Below are 22,124 nucleotides of genomic sequence, written 5' to 3' on the forward strand. Positions count from 1 at the left end.
AGAAGGGTCTGAAAGAAATCTCTTCCTGGTGCTCTCCTTCCTGGGTCCCATGCTTGTCTCCAGCAGTTACCACGCCCTACAGATTCATATGTTCTCACTATCAGCAGAATACTGTCAATCACTTTTATGCCTACTGCTATCTAACCACATCTGCCCTGCCTAGTCTTGTGCTTGTGATTTTCTACTTTAAGTATAGGACACTACATCTGACCTTCCTCTTTCCTTTTCCCCTGGGTCAGCTTCTGCATATCTTTCCCTTTCCCAGCCTGTTTTTAATAGACCTGTGGCCAAGACAGGTTGCAATAGGAAGAAATTTCTCAGCAAGAAGGTTGGGTGTGCCTGGGAACATAATGTCTTATCAATATGTTTGCAACCATATTTGAATGAATCCCAAATCCAAATTACATCTGTTTCTTTAGGGAATAAGAAGGCAAGTCACAACTTTTATGTGACTTTTTGTACAGACTCAGAAATACAAATGGGCTAATGTGATGGCTTAACTGGCTCCATTTCTTTTTAACTTTCTGCATTCTATCTTCTGTTAAGGTGTCAGTTAAAAATGTGTCCTCTGCTCTTTACCCACACTCAGTTAACAGGTCTCAGCCTCTTACCTCCCAGCTGTGTCTCCCTGCTGCTCCCTACTGGCTCACACATATTCACCTTTGAGTCTCTGGGCAGACTAGTCATCTCTCCTAAGGACCCTCCATGATGTCTCTGCCCACACCTGCTCCTAGTCTCTTCCCTAGCTCTGTGCCACCTTCCTGTCCTCCAGAAGTCCACTGGGATCAAACTTCCCTTTCCCAACAGCTGTGGGCCCAATGGTTCTCTTCCAGTGGGTCTGCCTATGCACTCAGGTCTTGTTTCACCCTCAGGCTGTATGGTCCATACAGGAACACACTCTAGCTTCTCCTCCCCCTCAACATTTCTCTCCCCCCACCACCCAATATTATTTGAGTTATGGGCACTTTCAAGATTCAACATGTTCCTCATCATTTCATTTCCAGGGCCTAAGCCACTGCCTGCCACACTGTAGATGCTTAATAAATGCCCACTGAACAAATGTGTACCTAATTCTTAAATGATGGGTCACTTTTAAGATTATGTCCTTGATGCTCTCCACGATGGTGTATTGCAGAAAGGCATGATGGTGTACAACTGTAATTCCAGCTACTCAGGAGGTAAAGGCAAGAGGATTTCTAAAATTCAAGGCCAGCCAAGGCAATAAAAGATCTCAAAACTGGGGCTGGGAAGGTGGCTCAGTGGTAGAGCGCTTGCCTTGTATGCCTGAGGCCCTGGGTTCAATTCCTTAGCACCACATAAGCAAAAAGAAAAAAGCCAGAAGTGGCACTGTTGCTCAAATGGTAGAGCACTAGCCTTGAGCTGAAGAGCTGAGGAACAGCACCCAGGCCCAGAGTTCAGGCCCCATGACCAGACCCCCCTCCAAAAAAAATCTCAAAATTAAGACACAACCAAAAAGGCTCAAATGGTAAAACATTTGCTAATCATGTGCTTAGCACCTGTGAAGGGTTAACTCCATTTTTGAGGCAGTGACCATTTGTTGCTTGTTTAAACTGAAAGGTTAAACCTAAGATAAGCAAATCCTGTGAGCAAACTTAGACCACCAATTATCTCAGCGAGCAGAGCAACACGTGGTGGTAATCCAAACACCTGGTTGTTTGGATTATAAGCCCTGTAAATCTTTAGCTCAGGACTCTCCTCCTAGGTGCCACTGTGTTGGAGTGTAGGACGAGGCCCGAGCTGCAGCCCATCTAAATAAAACTTTGCTTTTGCATTTCGGAACGTCTGACTCTCAGTGGTCTTCTTGGTGGGGGTCCTGAGACTTGGGCACTACACCTGCCTCTGGGTGTGATCCCTCAGTCCCACAAAAGAAGGTCTTGTGTGTTGTGAGTGTAAAGGTAATAAACTTTAACTTCCCAAATATGAATTATTTCAAAGACCTGAAGAAACTAAAGAAATAACTCACCTCTGACTACACCACTTTGAGATCACAGGAAACTTTATTGTAGAAAGAGCAGAAATGCCAAGGCCTTCAAGATACAGCTTTCAATTAGGAAATGAAGTCACAAGCCTCCCCAGGGGACTCCCAGATGTTTCAACAGAATCAGGGACTTGGAGGTAGTGTGAGGACTCAGCAAGCAAGTGAAGGAAATTCCAAAGCTTGGAAGCAAAGCCCCCATCCCCTGCTCCCTTTCAGTCGATCATTGGTTAATACCTTTTCCCTTCACTCCATCCAGCACTCTCAGAATTCTTACATAAAACCCTAAATTAGGAGGGGAAAGCCTCACAACGTGCTCAGAGCCATGGAGAACAGACGGTAGAAGGAACTTAAGGAGGCCTGGGTAAAAGGATTAACCTGCCTGCCACAAATGCACCAGCTCCAGATTCACTTCTGGACAACCCAAGTCAGCATCTCATTTTCTTGGGGTCCCCAGCACCAGAGGGGAGCTGCAGGTGCCCAGCTAGTTGGGCCAACTCTCAGTATAGCCATTATTCTGGAAGGGACAGGCTTCAAAGACTGGAACTGCCAGGAAGAACCTAACTGCCCATCACTTCCCCCCTGCCAACAGTCGTCCCTGGAAGAAGGACTGGGGCCCCCATACCCATGGAAATACACCCGGGCTGTTAACCCAGAGGATAATGCTTCATGAGGCTGAGACTCAAGACTGAAGACGAGGCATAACCTACAAGTATCAGAGGTAGACAAAGACTGACCCAACACCCACCCTCAAATGCCACAAGACTAAGAGGTGGACATTGGCCCTTGATGCAGGGGTTTCCCTTTGCCAAGCCAGCTTGCCTAGAAACCAGCTGCCCCCACCCCCACCCCCAGCGATCTCTGGGTAGTCCACCCCCAGAGCTGCCCAGGGGCAGGAAAGGCAGCCTGGGGTTGAGACACCGAGTGTAGTCCCTCGATTGTGCATCCATCCACGTTGTGGATGTTCTGCAGGACCCCTTGTTATTGTAACCTCCATCACTGAACTTGGCTTCTTCGTGTCCCCCAAGAATGAGAGCCAGGCCAGCAGCAGGGACCCCCACCCCCAAACCAACTGCGGCTGGGGGGGGGCGTGACTTATGCACCCTGTTTCCAACACCTAGAGCTGAATTTCTTGGCAAAACAGGTGAGACCCCATCAGGAAAAGAAAGGTAAGCGAGGGGAGCCGGGAGAGGGCGGGAACGCCTGCGGGAGGACGCGGGTTCTACTCCAGCACGCGTCTGCGGGAGCTGCTGGTGGACGTCTGGATGATCTGCGTCCGACCGCCGCCGCCGCCAAACTTGCTGCTGCTTTTGCTACTTCCGCCGCCGTAGTTCCCGCCGCCGCCGCCGCCGCCGCCCCCTCGGGAAGCCCCGCCTCCGTAACTTCCGCCGCCGCCACCGCCCCCTCGGGAAGCCCCGCCTCCGTAACTTCCGCCGCCGCCACCGCCCCCTCGGGAAGCCCCGCCTCCGTAACTTCCGCCGCCGCCGCCGCTGCTGCTGCTGCCACTGTAGGTAGTTTGGGTGCTATGCACCGCTGGGGTTGGAAGTGAAGGGGAAGGGGGGACAGGGCAGACGGGTCAGATCCATGGGTAGGGGGTCTCAGCTGCACCCACCCCTCTCCTTGCAGCCCCCGACATCCTTGATCCCTGGTGACAACAGCTTGCACACATATACAAACACGAAGTTACCCCTATTCCCACTTGAAAATTAGCATCCTGAGTCAGGCTTGCTTCAGTGGCTCAGGCCTGTAATCCCAGCCACTTGAGAGGTAAATAAGATCTTGATCTTATTCCCTCGCCCCAGAGGGGGCTGGGGGGGCGGTGAATTTAAGACCCTCTCTGAAAAAGGAAACTGAAGGCAGTAGCCCAAGTGGTAGAGTGCTTGCCTTGCAAGCCGCAAGTTCAAACGCCAGTACCACCACACACACACACACAAATATATATATATATACACACACACATATATATACACACACACACATATATATACATACATACACACATATACATATATAGTGGGAAGGAGAAAGGAAGAATAATAAAGAGGGTGAGATTGGTGGGACTATATTGTAGAAATGTAACAGTGAAATTCTTCCATGTATAACTAATGTAAATAGAGTGGGGAAGGGAGTTGTCTCTTGTACCGAGGCTTAAACTCAGAGCCTGGGTGCTGTCCTTTAGCTCTTAAGGATGGTGCTCTACCATTTGAGCCATAGTTCCACTTCCAGATTTCTTTGTGAGGGAGGGTGATTAATTGGAGATAAGAGTCTCATGAATGTTCATGTCCTGGTTGACTTTGAACCTCTATCATCAGATCTCAGCTTCCTGACTAGCTAGACATACACAGGTGTAAGCCACCAGCACCTAGCTAACAAGCTGGTTTAAAAAAAAAATGGTGGTGGCACTCTCTGAAGAGTCTATTCATTGTTTACTGAATAGATAACTTAAACATTGTAGCCACTGATTTTTGCATACCATTAGAAATTAAGATAAGCAGATCTAAAATCATCATCATTGATTCTAACAAATTCTTCCAGGATTTGCAATGATAAGCTGTTGTTTGGATAAAGAACTGAAAACTAAAATGTCAGACGCCAGTTCCCGCTGGTCTCCTGGCAACTGTCCCCTCAGCCTATCCTCTTGCTCAACACCAACTAGTCTCTATCTCTGGACTCTGCTGGTACTTACATATGCTCACATGGTCCTGCAGCTGTCCAGACATCCTGAAAATGAAAATACAAACATCAGCCAGGCCTGAGAAGCCTGAAGACACTAGCCAGAAGCAGCAGCCTGGAGACATATGAAGATGTGGGTGTGAAAAGGAAAGCCACCCACAACCTCAGAGGACAAGGAGGCATGAGCACTCTTATGAAACCTTTTTAGCACTGGAGTCACAGCTGGCTACAGTGACTTGGGTTCAGGTATGGAGACGTGGTACTTGGAGGATGAGGAATGGATGACACATGGCTTTACACACACACACATCCCACATGCTCCCAAATCCTACATCTTCTGCTTCTAACTCAAACACTTCTGCTCCACCTGGAGTACCAATCTTCCCAGAAAATTAGAACGCTTCTCTTCTCTCCAAACAGTGCATCTGGATTTGCCAAGAATCATGGCTGCCACACCCACCTGCTCTCCTCACACTCCAGGAGCTTGCGGTAGGTGGCAATCTCTACGTCCAGGGACAGCTTGGCTCCCAGCATGGCTTGGTAGTCTCTCAGCAGCCGGGCCAGGTCCTCCTTGGACTGCTGGAGGGCCTCATCCATGCCCTGCAGCTTCTGCTTTGCATCCTGGAGGGCCCGCTCTCCCCTATCTTCTGCCTCCCCAATGGCTGAGTGCATCTGTTCAATCTATATCAGAGAGGGTTTGGAGAACCACAACGGTGTTGAGTTTTCAGCAAGGCATTATGGGAGGCAGCTTGTCTAGCCAACAGACCCAGAGTACCCATCCCACCTGCTTCTTGACGTTGCCGATCTCTGCCTGCAGCCTCTGAATGGTGCGGTTGAGCTCAGAAATCTCCATCTTGGTGTTCTTCAGGTCATCTCCATGTCTACCTGCTGTGATTTGGAGCTCCTGGTACTAAGGGTCAAAGGTAGCATCCTGGTCAGCACCTGGTGCTGACCAGGTGAGCAACTCTGGGAGAGGAATGAGCTGCATTGCTCTCCCCTGGGAAGTTCCAGAAGCTCACTCAGATCTGTGGTTCCCCACACAAACACACACACACACACACACACACACACACACACACACACACAGAGTCATACCCATACCAAGCCCCTCTCACCTGAGCTGCAAACACACACCTCTAAGCCAATCCTCCCTCATCCTCCCCACCCCCAAATCTGGGCAGGATCATACCTCAGCCAAACCAACCTGCTTTTTGAGCCCTATTACTTCTTTTCTTACATACCCAAGCCTTCATACTAGTCCTTCCTTACCCATACTGGGGCCTTTTGCTTTTTCCATCCTATTATAGTCCTTCCTACCTTTTTCAGGTGATTCTACTAGCAGGCAGGACTTCCTGTCTTCAGAGGTCCTCAGCATGTTCCACATACTCTCCTCAATCGCTGTCTATCTCTGTCTGTTCCCCCCCCTTCTCTTTCTTCCTCCTCTTTTCCTCCACCTTTTCTTCTCTCCCTTCCTACCTGTCTCCCTCCCCTTCTCCCTTTCTCCTCTTTTTCCCTCTCCCCATCTCCCTCCTCTCTTCCCTTTTCCCTATTCCCTCTCTCTTCTCTTTTCTCCTGTCCCCCCCCCTGCCCCGCATACATCAGAACTCTACCCATAGAGTATGGTAGGTGTGGGGAGAGTTGACTGGAGAGGATGTGTACGATTTGATATTTTTACTGTTGAGTACCTCCTCAGTCTGATGCCAACGCCCATTGCACCCCCAGAGCACCTGCCTTCTAGCCAGAGTGATTGGAGTTGGTCAAGGGTAAATTGCAAAGCAGATCACCAAGTACCAGTCAGAATTTAATGCCTTGCTGCCAGGCTTTGTCTCTTCAACTACAGAATCTTCACCATCCAAAAATGCCTAGGCCAATTTATGATAAATAAGCAAAGAAAAAGCTACACATACATTCATCTAGTAGGTGAAGGTTTGGTCTTATAATGGAATAGCATGCTGTTAAAAAAATGTTGTGGGTAGAAACAACAGGTCTTTTTTTTTTTCAGTTTTCGACCTTGCTGTCAATGTACTATATCTAGTTCTTTCTTCTTATTTTATTTCATTTTTATTTTCCCATTGGTTTATTCCTGGCAATCTCTGTCCTTGGTTCTTGTACCCTCCATCATGTATATACATTTATCTGATTTGGGGGAGGAAAGGGAAATAACAAAATGCTGAAAGAAGCACAAGGCTGACCCATTGCAACCATGATATTCACAAGACTATGTTGGAAATGAACTTTACCACTTTGGGAGCAGGGGGAGTGGGGGAGGAAGGGATAGTGGGGGAAAACAAAGGAACAGGTAACAATGTTCAACAAGAAATGTACCTTACTCATGTAATTGTAACCCCTTTATACAGCATCCTTACAATAAAACAATAAAAAAAATTTTAAATGTTGTGGGGCCGGGTATCAGTGGCTCATGCCTATAATCCTAGCTACTCAGGAGGCTGAGATCTGAGGATTGCGGTTTAAAGCCAGCCCAGGCAGGAAAGTCCGTGAAACTATTATCTCTAATTAGCCACCAGAAAACCAGAAGTGGTACTGTGGCTCAAGTGGCAGAGTGCTAGCCTTGAGCTGAAGAGCTCAGGGACAGGGCCCAGGCCCAGAGTTCAAGCCCCATGACCAACCAAAAAAAAAAAAAAATGTTGTGGGATATTTAATGTCACAGAAAGAAAAAATTCAAAATTATGTTTTAATAAGTACCATGATGAGAAAATAAAAATAAAAACATTTAGTGGTTAAGAACATAGAGTAAACCTAACTAGGTTTAATTAGGTGCTACTTGCTAGTTACAGAACATAGGTAAATTACACAATCTCATACTCTGCTAAATATTTCCATGAAGCATTTATGTAAAGCCAGACACCTGTAATCCTAGCTGCTCAGGAGGCTAAGATCTGAGGATCAAGGTTCAAAGCCACCCTCAGCAGGAAAAAAATCCTTGAGTCTCATCTCCAATTAACCAGGAAAAATGCTGGAAGTGGAGGTATGATTCATGTGGCAAGGTGTCAGTTGCGTGCAAGAAAAAGCCAAGCAACCGCATGAGATTCTAAGTTCAAACCTCAATAGTAGCACCAAGCAGGGGAAAAAGTTTGTATGGTGTCTGGTACCTACATAGGAGTTCTCCAAAACTATCTGCAACAGAGAACTGGAAGGAACTATCTGAGCATATTCACAGTGATGATAAGTTATGGATAATCTCTGTGATTAAGTTTCTACCACCAACATGCCCAGACAGTAGGAAGTTCTGTGAAGTATCCGTTTATTTGGGGGTTCAAGGTCTGCTGGGCAGAGCTCACCTTGGTCTGGTATAAGGCCTCTGCTTCATCCTTGCTTCGCTGTGCGATCATCTCGTACTCAACCCGCACGGCATCAATGATGCTGTCCAGGTCCAGGGAGCGGTTATTGTCCATGGACAGGATGACATTGGTGTCACTGATGTGGGTCTGCATCTGGGACAGCTCCTGCAGGTCATGGAGGAGTTAGTAGACTTGTTCTACTCTCCTCCTAGAGTCTCAGTATCCCTCCACTGCTCCATCAAATTTCTCTGGTGAGGCCAGAGCCTGCACCAGGAGGGAGTCTTGCAATTGGGGATCTTGGAGGGAGAGTTCTTTGAATTGTATGCTGAGAGGTGATGGGGAGAGTCTCCTTTATCTCAAGGTAATGGAGCCCAGGCTCAGCCTCCAGGAACCAGGAAGGTGCCTGAGCCCAAGGCCCCTATAAGGCCACCTCCCTGTCATACCTCTCCTGTACCCTCTATCCTGCTCTTTCTGTTGGCTTCCATTTTGAGCCGGGCCCTCCGACAGGCACACTAGCTCCTTGAAGCTACATGAGCTCCCAGAGACAGTGGGGAAGAGTCTGGTTGTAGAGCCACTGACAAGCTGAGTAGCCACCAAGTGGGTAATTTAATCTCTCACTTCCTGTTTGGTATAAAAATGGAAATCCCCATAAGTTGAGCTTCTAACAAGCACCCAGCCAATAGTGTGGGTCATCAAGTTAGACACAGCAGATAGGAGGGTGGCGTGTAGGAGAGTATTTCACCTCCTCTAAGATTCCCTATTCCCATCTCCTACAGCCTGGAATGCATGAAGATTTCTGCTTGGTTTTGTCCTGATATGTCCTGGTGTTCATTTCATGTCCCAGACAGACTGGGAGACACAGAACAGGGGAAACTCCCACCAGGAATCCTGAGGGATTAGGGTTGGGAGGTCAACTGACTCCAGGCCCTCACAGTTGGGGTAGCAGGAGAGATGAGCCTTTGGTACACTATGTTGGTCTTCAGTCCTCTCCTCCTCCAGACCAGGATGGGAGAAAAGGAAGGAGCTTCTCTTAACAGCTGAACTCACCGTTTCATAAAAGAATTTCAGGAAATTGATCTCCCCATACAGGGTATCCACTTTGGACTGCAGGTCAGCTTTGCCCATATAAGCAGCGTCCACGTCCTGGACAGCAAGCAAAGATGGTTTGACTTTAGCGCCCAGACACACCACTCACTGGGTGACCCAGACAAGGGGCACCGCTTCTCCGGCTTCACTTCCTGGCCTGAAATATGATCACCTCATTTAAATCTGGGTCCTGAAAACTGGCTTTGAGACAGGACACCAACCTCCATAGTTCAGCCAGCCACGGCCAGCACTCCTGCTCCCTCCCTGTACTGCAAGGCTATCATAGCCAAACTCAAGCACTGTCACTTGTTTCATTTCTCTTTCAGAAGCCTGGAGAGGCAAGACTGGAGGATTCTCACAGAGACCCACAAAGGTGAGTCTCACACTTCTCTTTCAGTGGAAGAACCCCACGTCTAGGCAGCATGCACCACGGTGGCCCAAGAGGCCACCTTGCCCATGTCACCGAGCACCCCACAAGGTGCCCCAGTCTCCACCCAGTCTCCTACATCCACAGTCTCCCCCCGCCCCTGCCCCGGGGCTCCCATTTCCCTCACCTTCTTCAGAACAACAAAGTCATTCTCAGAGTTGGTCCTCTTGTTGATTTCTTCCTCATACCTGTGTGGGAGGCAAGAAGTAGGGACAGGCTGTTGGGCTGTCCTTGGTTCCCTGAGGCTTCTTTGCACAACAGAAAGCTCAGATTTCCCCCAAACCCCCACTGTCTTAGACTCAGCCCTGCTCATAACACCACGGCCTGATGATACCAGTGACAACTTCTAGCTCTCCAAATCAACGAAGAGGATAGAGAAGCCACATGGAAAACCCAGGGCCACAAAGAATGTCCCAGAATCTCATTTTCATCCTGATGTGCTACCTTTGTAAATGTGACAGGATCTATCTTTTTTTACCTTAAGAACATGAAGTAGCGACTTAATATACACATATTTTTATATATATACATACATACATAGATCTATATTGACAGAGATAGATAGATAGATAGATAGATAGATAGATAGATAGATAGATAGATAGATAGATAGATAGATAGCTTTTTCATTCAAGGCTGATGCTCTACCTCATGAGCTCCATTCTTGTTTTTTGCTGGTTAATTGGAAACAAGAATCTCATAGACTTTTCTACCCAGGCTGGTTTTAAATTGTGATCTTCATCAAATCTTAGCCTCCTGAGTAGCTAGGATTACACGAGTAAGCCATTGGTGCCCAGCAACAGTCACTTTTGATAATTTTTTGGCAGTATTGGGGTTTGAACTCAAGGCTTTACACTTGCCAAGCAGGCGTTCTACCACTTAAGCCACACCTCCAGCTCTCTTTGCTCTTGTTATTTTTGAAATAGAATCTTGCTTTTGGCTTATGATCCTCACGTTTGTGTTATCTGCTGTAGGGTGACAGGCAGTATACAACCATGCCCTGGAAGTGGTGCTGTGGCTCAAGCAGTAGAGCGCTCGCCTTGAGCTGAAGAGCGGCAGGGATAGTGCCCAAGCCCAGAATTCAAGCCCCATGACCGACCAAAAAAAAACAACCATGCCCAGCTTTTTACTGTTGAAGTGGGTTCTCAAGAACATTTCTGCCGGGGGGGGGGGGGGGAAGGATGGCGGAGGATGGCCTAGAATGGTGGGTCTCCTCATCACTACCGCCTGAGTAACTAGGATTTTAGGCTTTAGCCATTGGCATCCAGACTTTACTAATATTTTAAGAAAAAATATTTCACCTATAGTCATGCCCTTTGGCATCTCTAATATGAGTTTTACTTTTCCCTTGATGACTCATACTTTGACTCTTCAGTGGCCCAACACAGTAAGCATGTCAAGGCATTGTTAAGAGAAGCACCTGCATTCATAAGGGAGGAAAGAAGAAGGAGGGAGGGAAGAAAGGAGGGAGAGAAGGAGGGAGGAAGGGAGGGAGGTCACCCTTGCCTATAGTAGTAGTAACTGGGTCCAGTATTGAGTGCTTAGTGCATTCAGGTAAAGCACTGGGAAATTACTAAGCATAATTTTATCTAAAGCAGTGGTACTCAAAGTGCAGTTCCCCAATCCACCAACATCCCTAGGAAACATGTTAAAATGCAGTCGTTCTGGCCTTATCCCAGACCTACTGAATCAGAGACCCTGGGGTGGGGCTCAGCAACCTAATTTCATCAAACTGACGCATGCCGAAGTTTTAGAACCACATATCTCTTCATCACAATGCTCAACAAGGACAGGACTTGCTATCCCCTCTTTACTGATGTGAGAATTCAAAACTTAAAAGAGTTGAACCCTTAGGCAGGGCTTATTTGTCTCCAACATCCATGAAGCTATCCTGTCCTTCCCCACCCAATATAATTGTGTGTGTGTGTGTGTGTGTGTGTGTGTGTGTGTGTGTGTGTGTGTGTGTGAGTGTGTGTGTGTGTGCTGGTACTGGGGCTTGAACTCAGGGCCTGGGCACTCAAGGCTGACTCTCTACTACCTGAGCCACACCTTCATTTCTGGCTTTTTTTTTTTTTTTTTGCTAGTTAATTAGAGATAAGAGTCTCACAAACCTAACTGAGGAGGCGGGGGACTGGCTTTGAACAGCAATCCTCAGATCTCAGCCTCCCCCTCAGCTAAGATTACAGGTGTGAAACACCTCCCAAGGTTGCCACATGCAAAATGGTGCGCTCCCTCTCCCCATCACATGTAAGCACTACAGATCCACCACGGCTCCAGTCCCACCTCTCACACCTCAACACTGACGCAGAATTCCTTGTCTCTGGGAGTCAGTTCCCTGCTGCAGGTCTCCTCTAGCCCTTTGCCCCGCCTGTGGCCTTACTTGTTCTTATAGTCTTCCACGACGTCCTGCATGCTCCTGATCTCCGAGTTTTGGCGCATCTGCTCAGCATTGAGAGCATCCACCTGCCTCCGCAGCTCGCTGATGTAGCTCTCCAGGAGGGGCTCCAGGCTGCTGGTCCGCATTGAGGTGTTCACTTGCTGCAGCAGCTCCCATTTTGTCTGCAGTACCTGATTCTGCTGCTCCAAGAATCGAACCTAAGAACAAGGAACCCAGTCCATCTCACGCTGTGGCCAGCCCAGCTCCCCCACGGAGGGGAGGGGGGTGCATCAGCAACCCTACAGCACACCTGGATCTCAAAGAATCAGGATGGCTTCTCCAGGGGTCACAGAGCTTCCCCTTCTCTGGGACCAGGACCCTCATACAGGAGATAGTTTCTGATAGTTTCTGACCTCTGGCTCTAAGTTCAGCTTGCCTAAAAGGAATATTAAACTTGATCTGGATTTGAAGGTGCATTACCTAGCCTTAATACCTCTTTTGTTCCCATACAGCACTTTACATCATAAGTATGCTCACCCCCACGCTTCATTTATCCATGACAAATAAGCACAGAGTGGTGAGGAAACCTCTGAACCCCTGAAGACACAAGGCTCCTTTCTCTTTCTGGTTGGCATGTGTGATATGATTGAGGACTGGAGGAAACTGGGCTTGGAATATCAAAACTGATTGCTGGTCAGCTACCAGTGGCTCAAACCTGTCATCCTAGCAACTCCAGAGGCTATGATCTGAGGATCGCTATTAGAAACCAGCCAGGACAGAAAAAGTCTGTGAGACTCTCATCTCCAATTAAGCACCAAAGAAGCTGGAAGCGGTGCTGTGGCTCAAGTGGTAGAGTGAACCTTGAGCAAAAGAGCTCAGGGACAGTGCCCAGACCCTGAGATCAAGCCCCAAGATTGGCACAGGTGCACACAAGTCCTAGGGCTTAAATTTAGAGCCTAGGAGCTGTCCCTGTGCTTTGTTTGGCTCAAGGCCAATGTTCTACACCTTGAGCCACGGCTCCACTTCTGGCTTTTTGGTTAGTTAATTGGAAATAAGAGTCTCATGGACGTTCCTGCCAGGCTGGCTTCGAACCACAATCCTTAGATCTCAGCCTCCTGAGTAGATAGGATTACAGGTTTGAGCCACTACAGACAACGCCTTGGAAAGTGGCACTGAGGAAAGTACCCAGAATCCCCCAGCTCTGAGACTGTCCATCGAAGAGGCCAGCCCTTGTCAAACGTTTGCAGAGAGCCCTGTTTCTTATGGCTCATTTTCCCTAGTTTTATCAAAGCAAAATATCAGGCAAGCAGCTCTCACAGGCTTGTCAGCACAGCTGACAACACCCTGGGAGAAATTATTTTACCCTGTGCTGCCACTCCTGGCCAGTCCTATGCTCACTACCGCTCTGTGACACTGTGGGGACCAAAAGAAAGTAACTGGTAGCAGCAGATATGGTTGGAAGGCCACATCATGTCAGGCTTTATAGGATTCTGGATTTATTTCACATGAGACTGAAACCGGGGAAGGATGTGATGGAAAAGCATATGCTTTCAAAGGATGACTATGCTGTAGTGCAGAGGATGGGCTGTGCTGGGTTAAGAGGTAAGGCAAGAAGACTAGCTTAGAAGCCAGTCAGAAATCACTGTAATGGAAGCCTTCTCCCTTCCATGCCAGAGGCCACTTGGCTGAATAATCTCTCCTCATGGTCATCAGAGGGAACACACTAAGGGAAAGAAAGGAAACCAAACATCCTATACCTTGACATCTTCCCACATCCCCATACCACAGGGGCTCAGACAAAATGCCACTTTGTACATGGGAGCCTCACTCTCCAGAGCATTCTCCTAGGCCCAGCCTGCTGTTCCTGCTCCAGCTTTATATCTTTATAGCCATTTCCCCTCTTCCTCTGTACTGCCATTTTCTCCAGGAATTTTAACTATTTGAAATTCCCTAAAGGCAGCATGTTTTATTCTTCCTCTATCTTTAAGACTCAGATCAGACCTGAGGGTCCTGAATAAAACTCTCCAGGAATCCAGCAGTAAGGGTAAATAAATTTATGGCATTTTCCTTTGAGTAATGGCAGTCCATAGTCCATACAATGGCTACTAACATACTTTTTCCATGCACTGGTATCATTCTCTCCCCTTCTAATACTGAGTTCCTGAGGGCATGGTTATGTCATAGTCACCTCTATAGCAGTTGTCACAGTGGTATATAATAGATTCTTAGTAAATATTTGAGCTGAATTGGTGGGCAGATGGGTGAGCAGTGTGGTGTATGGGTAAGTATGTAGACTGGTGAATGGATGGATGAATGGAGGGTTGTGTGTGTAGGAAAAGTTTAAGTGGATGGGTGAAAGGAAAGGAAAGGTACAGATGGATGTATGGATGAATAGATGGATATGTAGGTTTGTGTAGGTTTGGGACAGATGAAGGAAAGAAAGTAAGAAAGAAGGGATGGGTATGTGTGGCTGGGTGGATAGATGATAGATGATAGAAGGCAAGAGGGGCCAGGCACTCGTGGCTCACGCCTGTAATCCTAGCTACTCAGGAGGCTGAGATCTGAGGATCATGGTTCAAAGCCAGCCTAGGCAGGAAAGTCCATGAGTCTCTTATCCCCAATAAATACCAGAAAACAGGAAGTGGCACTGTGGCTCAAGTGGTAGAGCACTTGCCTTGAGCTGAAGAGCTGAGGGACAGCGCCCAGGCCCAGAGTTCAAGCCCCATGACTGATAAAAAAAGAAAGGAAGGAAGGAAGGAAGGAAGGAAGAAAGAAAGAAAGAAAGAAAGAAAGAAAGAAAGAGAAAAGGAGGCAGGAGAATGTATAAAGACAGATGGAAAAGTGAATGAATGTGGCTGGGTGGATGGATATATTGGTGCACAGATGCATGGGTAGATAGAAAGTGAATAATGATGCATGAGACTGAGGATCTATTGCATATCTTCACACCGATTACCTACTCTCCTGCAAAATAGGAAGAAAACCTCCCAGAAGCCTAAAAGAGGATATATATATGTCACTGTCATCAGTCCTCCAAGTGAAATAGCACACTGTGGTATAGAGGTTACAGAGTTTCTAGCCAAGACCCTGCCTGGACCTAATGTTCTCACTCACCTTGTCGATGAAGGAGGCAAATTTGTTGTTGAGAATCTTAATCTGTTCCCGCTCCTGAGTCTTGACTCTCTGAATTTCAGGGTCCACTTGCAGGTGAAGTGGCTCTAGGAGGCTCTGGTTAATGGTCACCTCATGGATGCCCCCTGGAGGATAAGCAGGACCAAAGCCCCCAAACCCCATATTGCTAGCTCCAAATCCAGCACCTCCAAACCCTCCACCACCTCCAAATCTGCCACTTCCAAAGCCACCACCTCCAAAGCCACCAGCCCCCCCAAGGCCACCACTTCCAAAGCCACCACCTCCAAAGCCACCACCTCCAAAGCCCCTGCCCCCTCCAAATCCTCCTCCTACTCCCCTACCCTGGCAGAAGCCACTAGAGCTTCTCCCCAGTAGGTTCATGGAGATGCTTTTACTGCCACCCAGATTGTAGAGGCTCCTAGAACCAAACCCCGACCCATAGCCCCCATAACCACCACCGCCACACCTCCCTCGGGCCTGACCCAGAGATGCTACAGCCCGACTCCCACCACCAAAGCCCGAGGAAGACCTGGTGCTATAGGCCCGTCTGCTCCTTGAGCTAAAGGCAGACTGAGAACTAAATTGGCGACTCATGGTTGCTGGAGCAACCAGAGGCGCGAGCACAAGTGAAAGCAAAGGCCCAGCTAGATGGAGGCGGAGATCAAGGAGGGAAGGAGCTGTGACTCCTTTGGAAGAGGCCTGGCTCAGTCCCTATATATACATGCACCTGTGCTGGGCTGGGCTGCCCAGAATCCTGGGAGGGGAGTATTTGTTTAGTTTGCCTGCCAGTAACATCTGTTTGAAACTTCACACCTATGTGTTGCAGAAATTACATTGCAGACAAACTTCCCCAACTTGATCATTTATCACTTATCTCATGCCACTGAGAGATGGGACTGCAATCATCTCTCAGCATCTAGTTGCTGGAAACTCCTGTAGAGTTTCTTCTCCAAATCGTTCGTTGATCTCTGCTAAGAAGTTCGACCATCCATCTGTTTGTTTGGGGGTGTGTCTGAAAGATCTGGGGCAAAGTGGGGAGATAACTGGTTACCTTGAGAGCATAGCTGGACACAGGTGGAGGAGACATAAGTCATGCTTACACTGTCCTCCTGGGAAAAAGGGATTTTCTGCTTCCCATCAACATTTGTGTCGAGCATCTACTAAAATAGAATATTGACTTCTAGACCAGGAGAGAAACTATCTAAAAATATCTCTTTTGTTCTGTTTTATCATTTCTGAGCCGTGATAAACAAGAGTTTTGTAGAATAAAATTGAATAAATGGCCCTTTAAAGGAGATTTAAAGACCAAAGCCATCCAAAATACAAGCCCTATTTTCAGATTCAGTAAGTAGAAAATTGCTCTGCTATTATAGAGGACAATGGTTATGTTGTTCCTAAGTGGTTACTCTTGAATTCTGTACTTCAGAGAGCCTGTAGTAAAGTGCTCAGGGACCAACAATAGCCTATGCCCACACTCTGCAAAGCAGAGGCCTGGAGTGAAAGCATACTTAAGTGCGTTTGTGTCAGCCAACAAAACCATGTGTTCACCCTCTGGACCCAAACAGCTAGTGGCTTTCATCCAAAAGATAATAATGACTGTTTTGAACTTGCAGGGGGACAAAACTAAATGTCATGCATCAGAAAAGTGGTGGTTTGTCCAATGAGATACAAGTATTTATCTCAAATCATCATCCTGGAGACTATGTGGCACAAATCAAAGCACTTAGGCTATAATGTTAAGTGGATAATAATACACACTGATCTGTGCTTGTAACTCATTAAAAAAAATTATGAGTGCAGGAACTGGAGCTGTGGTTCAAGAGGCAGATCACCAGCCAGGAACAAAAAACAGTCAAATGAGAATTTGACACTCTGAGTTCAAGTCCCAGTGCTGACATTAAATAGCAGTAATAGTAATTAGAAATTAGAAAAGATGAACTTAAAAAGTGGCTTGCAGCTGGGTACAGTAGCTCATGTTTGTGAACCTCACTACTCAGGAGGTAGAAGTTGAAAGGAACAGAATTCAAGACCACCATGAGCAAATGAGGACCTCAACCAATAAAAGGCATGATGCACATGCCTATCACCCACCTACCCAGGAAGTATAAATCAGATTACAGTCTGAGCTGACCTGGACATAAATGCAGGAAAAGAATAATATAACTAAAGCAAAATTGGCTCAAATAATACAGTATCTGCTTTTCAAGTACAAAGCCCTGAGTTTAAAACCCTAGCTCCTCATTTTTTAAGTACCTTGAGAAATGAGTTAATCTATTGCAAACTGTGGTGTGTTTTCTTCTAAGTCTTTAAATGTCCTTCTCCATTGCTGTCATATAATAAATAATTTCCAAAACTTGGGACTGAAATCACAATGACCCAAAAAGTTGAGTCAGAAATCCCAATAGAGGTGAGAAAGGGTAGGCTACTGATCGGAAAGAACAAGAACCAAAAAAAGGGGTTGGTAAGCAGCCACCAGAAGTATCCTAGGGCTGGGAGAGGCTCCGAGGGCACCTTCAAATTCCATGTCTTCTCATCACCTTCCTCTGCTTTCCTAGCCTGGTAACTGTTTAGGCGAGGTATCTGCAGGAGTATAGGATGGAAGAGAGAGTGATCCTGAGGTACTCACAGAAGAGCTGTTTCAGCTCCCAGCTCTGCTTCCTCCTGGCTGCATAATCTCAGCCAAGCCCCCTACTCCAGAGCCCCACATAGTAAAGGGATCTTCCTACTTCTCAATGGTTCAGTGCTGTAAGCTGTGTGGAACAAATCAGGGCAAGCATAAAAATAGCTGCACACAGATCCTAGCAAGATCATAGCTACCTGATGTGTCCAAGGTTTTCAGCTTCCTCTAAGATAATTCTAGGCAAGTCAAAAGAGTGGGTCATTCCATCCTAGGCTCCTGTGGCCTACACAGCTCTACTCCTGATCTTAACACTTTTGGGGAATCAGTAAGGGAACAAAGCCAGGGCTCCTCCAACTCCAAATGTTAAAGAGAACAACCAGTGGAGCCAGAGGAAGAAAAGGGATAGTGGAGTTGGGAATGGAATGGGTGGAGTGTGAGAAAGTTGCCTGAAGGCTATGAGAATCCTCAGTCAAGGAGAGGCCCAGGGAATTAAACTGGGAGAACAGACAGAGGTCAGCAGGAAAAAATGAGACTGTTATACAGACGGGACAGAAATCCCAGCAGTAGGTGAAATGTCCTTAGGGTTTCTCTCTCTCTCTCTCTCTCTCTCTCTCTCTCTCTCTCTCTCTCTCTCTCTCTCTCTCTCTCTCTCTCTCTCTCTCTCTCTCTCTCTCTCCCCTCTCTCTCTCTCTCTCTCTGTCTTTCTCTCTCTTTCTCTCTCTCCCTCTCTCCCTCCCTCCCTCCCTTTCTCTCTCTCCCTCTCCTCCTTCCGTCTCTCTATTTCTCTCTCCCTTTCCCTCCCTCCCTCTCTCCCTCTCTTTCTTTTTTCCCTTTCTCTCTCCCCTTCTCTTTCTCTCTCTCCCCCTCTCTTTCTCTCTCTTTCTTTCTCTCTCTCCTGCCTAATGCTTTCCTGAAGAACATGCAGAATTAACCTCTTCATCTCTATCTCTACTCCCAATTAAATAAATAAGAAGCCTCTTGATATTAGAACCAAACATCTTGCCCCAAAACCCCTTCCCCAACCCCATAAAATTGCTGGTCAGAAGACCAATAGCCCAATAGCACAGACCTGCCTAATTGAGTTCAAGTTAAGGCCAACACATGGCACAGTTGTGGCCTCCACATTTTGTAGTTATGGAGTTGAAACCCAGCTCTTCACTGACTAGCTTTGTGTCTAATCTCTGTGAGCTCTATGAACTCTGTGAGCTCTGTATAAAGCCTGTGGCTTGGTGCTTGATAAGAACTAAACATAATTCTCAGTATGTGTTTGGTGGCAATGGCTGCAGCACTTACGAAGTGCCATGAGATTTTAGAAAGTGAAGCAGCTGCAGAAGCTGTCGCAGAAGCCCAGACCTAGCCAAGCTGGCCTTGAAGGACATGTTGCATGGAAACATATGGAGTACTCTGGAGTAGGAGATTGGAATGGGAATGACCCAGGGAGTTATGTGGGCCAAGGCCTAGAGGAAGTAAAGGACATTGCAAGAGGCCGAGATAAAACCACGGGGCCACTTTTGCTTCTAGGGAAGAGGTAAAAATGGAACTGAGCTATGAGTACCAGCAAGGTATTGGAGAGAAATTCAGCACTCACACAGATTTGTATTTATTCTCATGCTGGGTATAAGAACATATTCAATTAGAGTCACATAAAATAAGAAGCACCAGGTAGCAGAGTTCAGAAGAGTCCTTTCGTTTTCTGTTAGCAACTGCCAGCATCCAGTGCCAATATCCCAGTCCATCTCCTGTGGTCTGGATGAAGGCTTTTCCATGGAAAGGTGGGTGAGGGTAAAAGGGCATGGGCACCCAGTAAATGCACTGAGCCTTTGGTGGAAGGTGACAGCTGTTCCCTACTCCTCACAAGAAAGAAAATCTGAGATAGCATGCAGCAGGAGAGATCTTGCTTGTCCCAAATGAGATACCTAATCTCAGGGCATCCATAGGGTGGATAAGTTTGCTAGGATAAATTGCTGTCCCTAAAAGGAATCTCTCAACAGGCTGCATAGCACAGAGCCACAGTCACAGTCACCTGGACAGCTTCAACACACACACACACACACACACACACACACACACACACACACACAAATACACACACAGCAGGGTGGATTTAAGGTCTGGCAATATGATCTGAGCCACGGAATTTTTCAAAGATCCCAAGTGGTTTTAATGGACAGATAACTTCAGTGACCGCTGACCTGGAGGAAATGTAAGGACCACTGAGATGATGGCTTGGGATTCCATTCTCTTTAAGCATAGTAATAACAATCATTCTATTAAAGAGAGGGTTTAGCTGGGAGCTAGTGGCTCACACTGGTAACCCCAGCTACCCAGGAGGCTATTGAGGATCACAGTTCAAAGCCAGCCCAGGCAAGAAAGTCCATGAGACTCTTATATCCAATTAACCACCAAAAAACTGGAAGTGGAACTGTGGCTCAAGTGGTAGAGAGCTAGCCTTGAGCCAAATAAAGCTTAAGGATAGTGCCTAGGCCCTGGGTTCAAGCCCCAGAACAGGCTTAGTAGTAGTAGTGGTAATAATAATAATAATAATATTTTTAAAAGAAAAGTTAATAATAATATTTTTAAAGAAGGAGGGATTGGAGAGAGCAAGGGAAAAGGTGACATTGTCTAAAAAGAAATGTATTCTTTACCTGACTTACATAACTGTAACCCCTCTATACATCACCTTTATAATAATAATGATAATAATAATTTTAAAGAGGGAAGGATTGTTGAATCAAAATACCTTTCTATAAGTGCTTAAAGATATGATGTTTAAATTTTAAATAAAGATAGGAAAAAAGGAAACTTGGAGAGAGGAAGAAGAAGAGGAGAAAGAGGACAAGGAAGAGGAGGGTGGGGAAAAGGAGGAAGAAGAACTTGTCCAGGAACACAGAAGAGAATGAAAGGCAAAGGCACCCAGCAAATACTACAAGTGTTACTGAGAGGACAGCGTCCTTGGCCCCCCTTCTCTTCCTCCCTATTTCTTCACATCCCTCTTTTTCCCACCTTAAACCAGCAAGTATACTTCTTAAAAGGAAGGTGGGAAATGGGTTGTAGGCTCCAGGCTGCCCCACCTGACACTGAAATACAGTGCTGCCAAGAGGGTGAGGCCGGAGCAATTATCAGCCACTCAGATCCCAATCTCAGCAATTGGAGGCAGGGTTTGAGAGGAGCTACTGGTGTGACCCGCAGAAGCAACCCCCACAGATGAAGTGTTCCCCACCTCACCTGGCATCTCGCAGGGTCTGGAGGTGGATCTCAAACAGGTGGGGCAGAGGTGTGGGGCAGAGAGCAGGAGGAAGAATCTCAGTCACCACTCCCCACTCAGGAGGGAGAGGAACGCTTACAGCCCCTGTGTGTGTTGGGGGAAAGGGGTTACTTGAAGTGCGAACTTTTTGTCCTGTTATCAGCAGATGAGAGAAGAGAGAAAATCGCTACTGGGCTGAATAGAAAGTTCCTAACCTTGGCTTCCCCACCCAGGTGTGGCTACTCTTCTCCCTACATGAGTGTCAGAAGCAGACATATGTCCGAGTTCATCAGCCCAATGCCTTCTTTCACAAGGATCGACTGGTACAGAGAAAGGAATGTGCTCAAAGTCACAGAGAAGGTTGATGGTACAACTAAGACTAGAGCTTGAGGACCCTGACTCCCAGCCCTAACAGAATAGAGACCAATGAGGAAGTCCTAAGCAGCCTCTACTCCTGCAGCCTGGAAGACACACCAGTGGGGGAGGTGGAGGGGATGTCTACCTCCAGCCTCTAGCAGGCCCTGTATATAGGCACAGGAAGATGATGTCCAGTACCCAGGACCATCCCTGAGGAATCCTCCTGATTTCTGGGTTTGGCTCCTCAGGCTCCTCCTCCAGCCCCAAACCAGCCAGGACCTTGCCTTCATTACCCCTCTGATGAGAACCCCACAAGGCTAGAAATGAAGATCATTCTCCTCCCATCTCATCAAACTTAACAGGCATTCTTAGGCCTGGAGATGGTCTAGAAGTCTCCGTGAGGTCTCAGCATGGCAATGCAAATTCCCATAGGAAGGTCCAGAGATAACAGTGTTCCAGGCAAATGAAGGTTCTTCCATGCAGCAGGCTGGAAGTCATGACTATTTATACATCCTTTACAAAGTTGGCAATCACCCCTTTCCCTGCGGCAAAGGGAGACGTTGAGCAGGTGTAGACACAGAGGAAAACAAGGCTGCCAGTCAGACCTGGATTGAACTCTGGGAGAAACAGTGAGGAGGTCCCAGCAGTGAAATAGGTTGTCTGGGCAGAGGACACTTCTATGTGCTGGATTGAGAGGGAGCCCAAACAGACTCAAGTTACAGGCCTCGTTAGAAGTGGGGCAAGGAGTTGGAAAAGACCAAAATCCCAAACCCCTTGGGGGGGAGCGGTAAATGAACCCCAAGGTAAATTCCCAGTTCATGTCTTGCCTTACCCATGATGGAGAAATTAGAGCACTATATAGACATATACATTAATCATTTGTTTTTATTCTCTCCATTCCTCAAACAGTGGC

The 22,124-nt window shown here is 47.2% G+C and overlaps 1 protein-coding gene and 1 long non-coding RNA gene across 4 annotated transcripts; one reads left to right on the forward strand and one right to left on the reverse strand.

Annotated features, from left to right (window-relative positions):
* Window positions 1-3,218: 3,218 nt before the first annotated feature.
* On the reverse strand, window positions 3,219-15,584 carry LOC138841059 (keratin, type II cytoskeletal 1b-like). Of its 2 annotated transcripts, XM_070041539.1 has the most exons (10): window positions 14,973-15,584; window positions 11,862-12,076; window positions 9,609-9,669; window positions 9,016-9,111; window positions 7,969-8,133; window positions 5,454-5,579; window positions 5,130-5,350; window positions 4,683-4,717; window positions 3,500-3,529; window positions 3,219-3,445 (listed from the first exon to the last, which is right to left on the reverse strand). In XM_070041539.1, the coding sequence occupies exons 1-10, from the start codon at window positions 15,582-15,584 to the stop codon at window positions 3,219-3,221; spliced, it is 1,788 nt and encodes a 595-aa protein (XP_069897640.1). The 2 variants fall into 2 exon arrangements, with proteins under 2 accessions (XP_069897640.1, XP_069897633.1); XM_070041532.1 differs by having other exon boundaries at window positions 3,219-3,529.
* Window positions 3,436-12,332, forward strand: LOC138841069 (uncharacterized). Of its 2 annotated transcripts, none has more exons than XR_011376317.1 (4): window positions 3,436-3,503; window positions 5,090-5,158; window positions 9,381-9,427; window positions 11,874-12,332. It is a non-coding gene; the product is annotated as an uncharacterized lncRNA (long non-coding RNA). The 2 variants fall into 2 exon arrangements; XR_011376315.1 differs by lacking the exon at window positions 3,436-3,503 and adding an exon at window positions 4,575-4,915.
* Window positions 15,585-22,124: the final 6,540 nt, after the last annotated feature.

This window comes from Dipodomys merriami, unplaced genomic scaffold (genome assembly GCF_024711535.1).
Source record: "Dipodomys merriami isolate MVZ:Mamm:240054 unplaced genomic scaffold, mDipMer1.0.p SCAF_10, whole genome shotgun sequence".
NCBI lineage: Eukaryota > Metazoa > Chordata > Mammalia > Rodentia > Heteromyidae > Dipodomys > Dipodomys merriami.

Bases quoted from the DNA above. Each gene is read 5' to 3' on its own strand.
- LOC138841059 (XM_070041532.1), bottom strand. From the start codon at position 15,584: ATGAGTCGCCAATTTAGTTCTCAGTCTGCCTTTAGCTCAAGGAGCAGA. The intron at 9,670-11,861 runs GTAAGGCCACAG...CCTCCCACACAG, and splicing joins GTGGAAGACTATAAGAACAA to GTATGAGGAAGAAATCAACA. The intron at 8,134-9,015 runs GTGAGTTCAGCT...CATGACCTGCAG, and splicing joins TGAAATTCTTTTATGAAACG to GAGCTGTCCCAGATGCAGAC.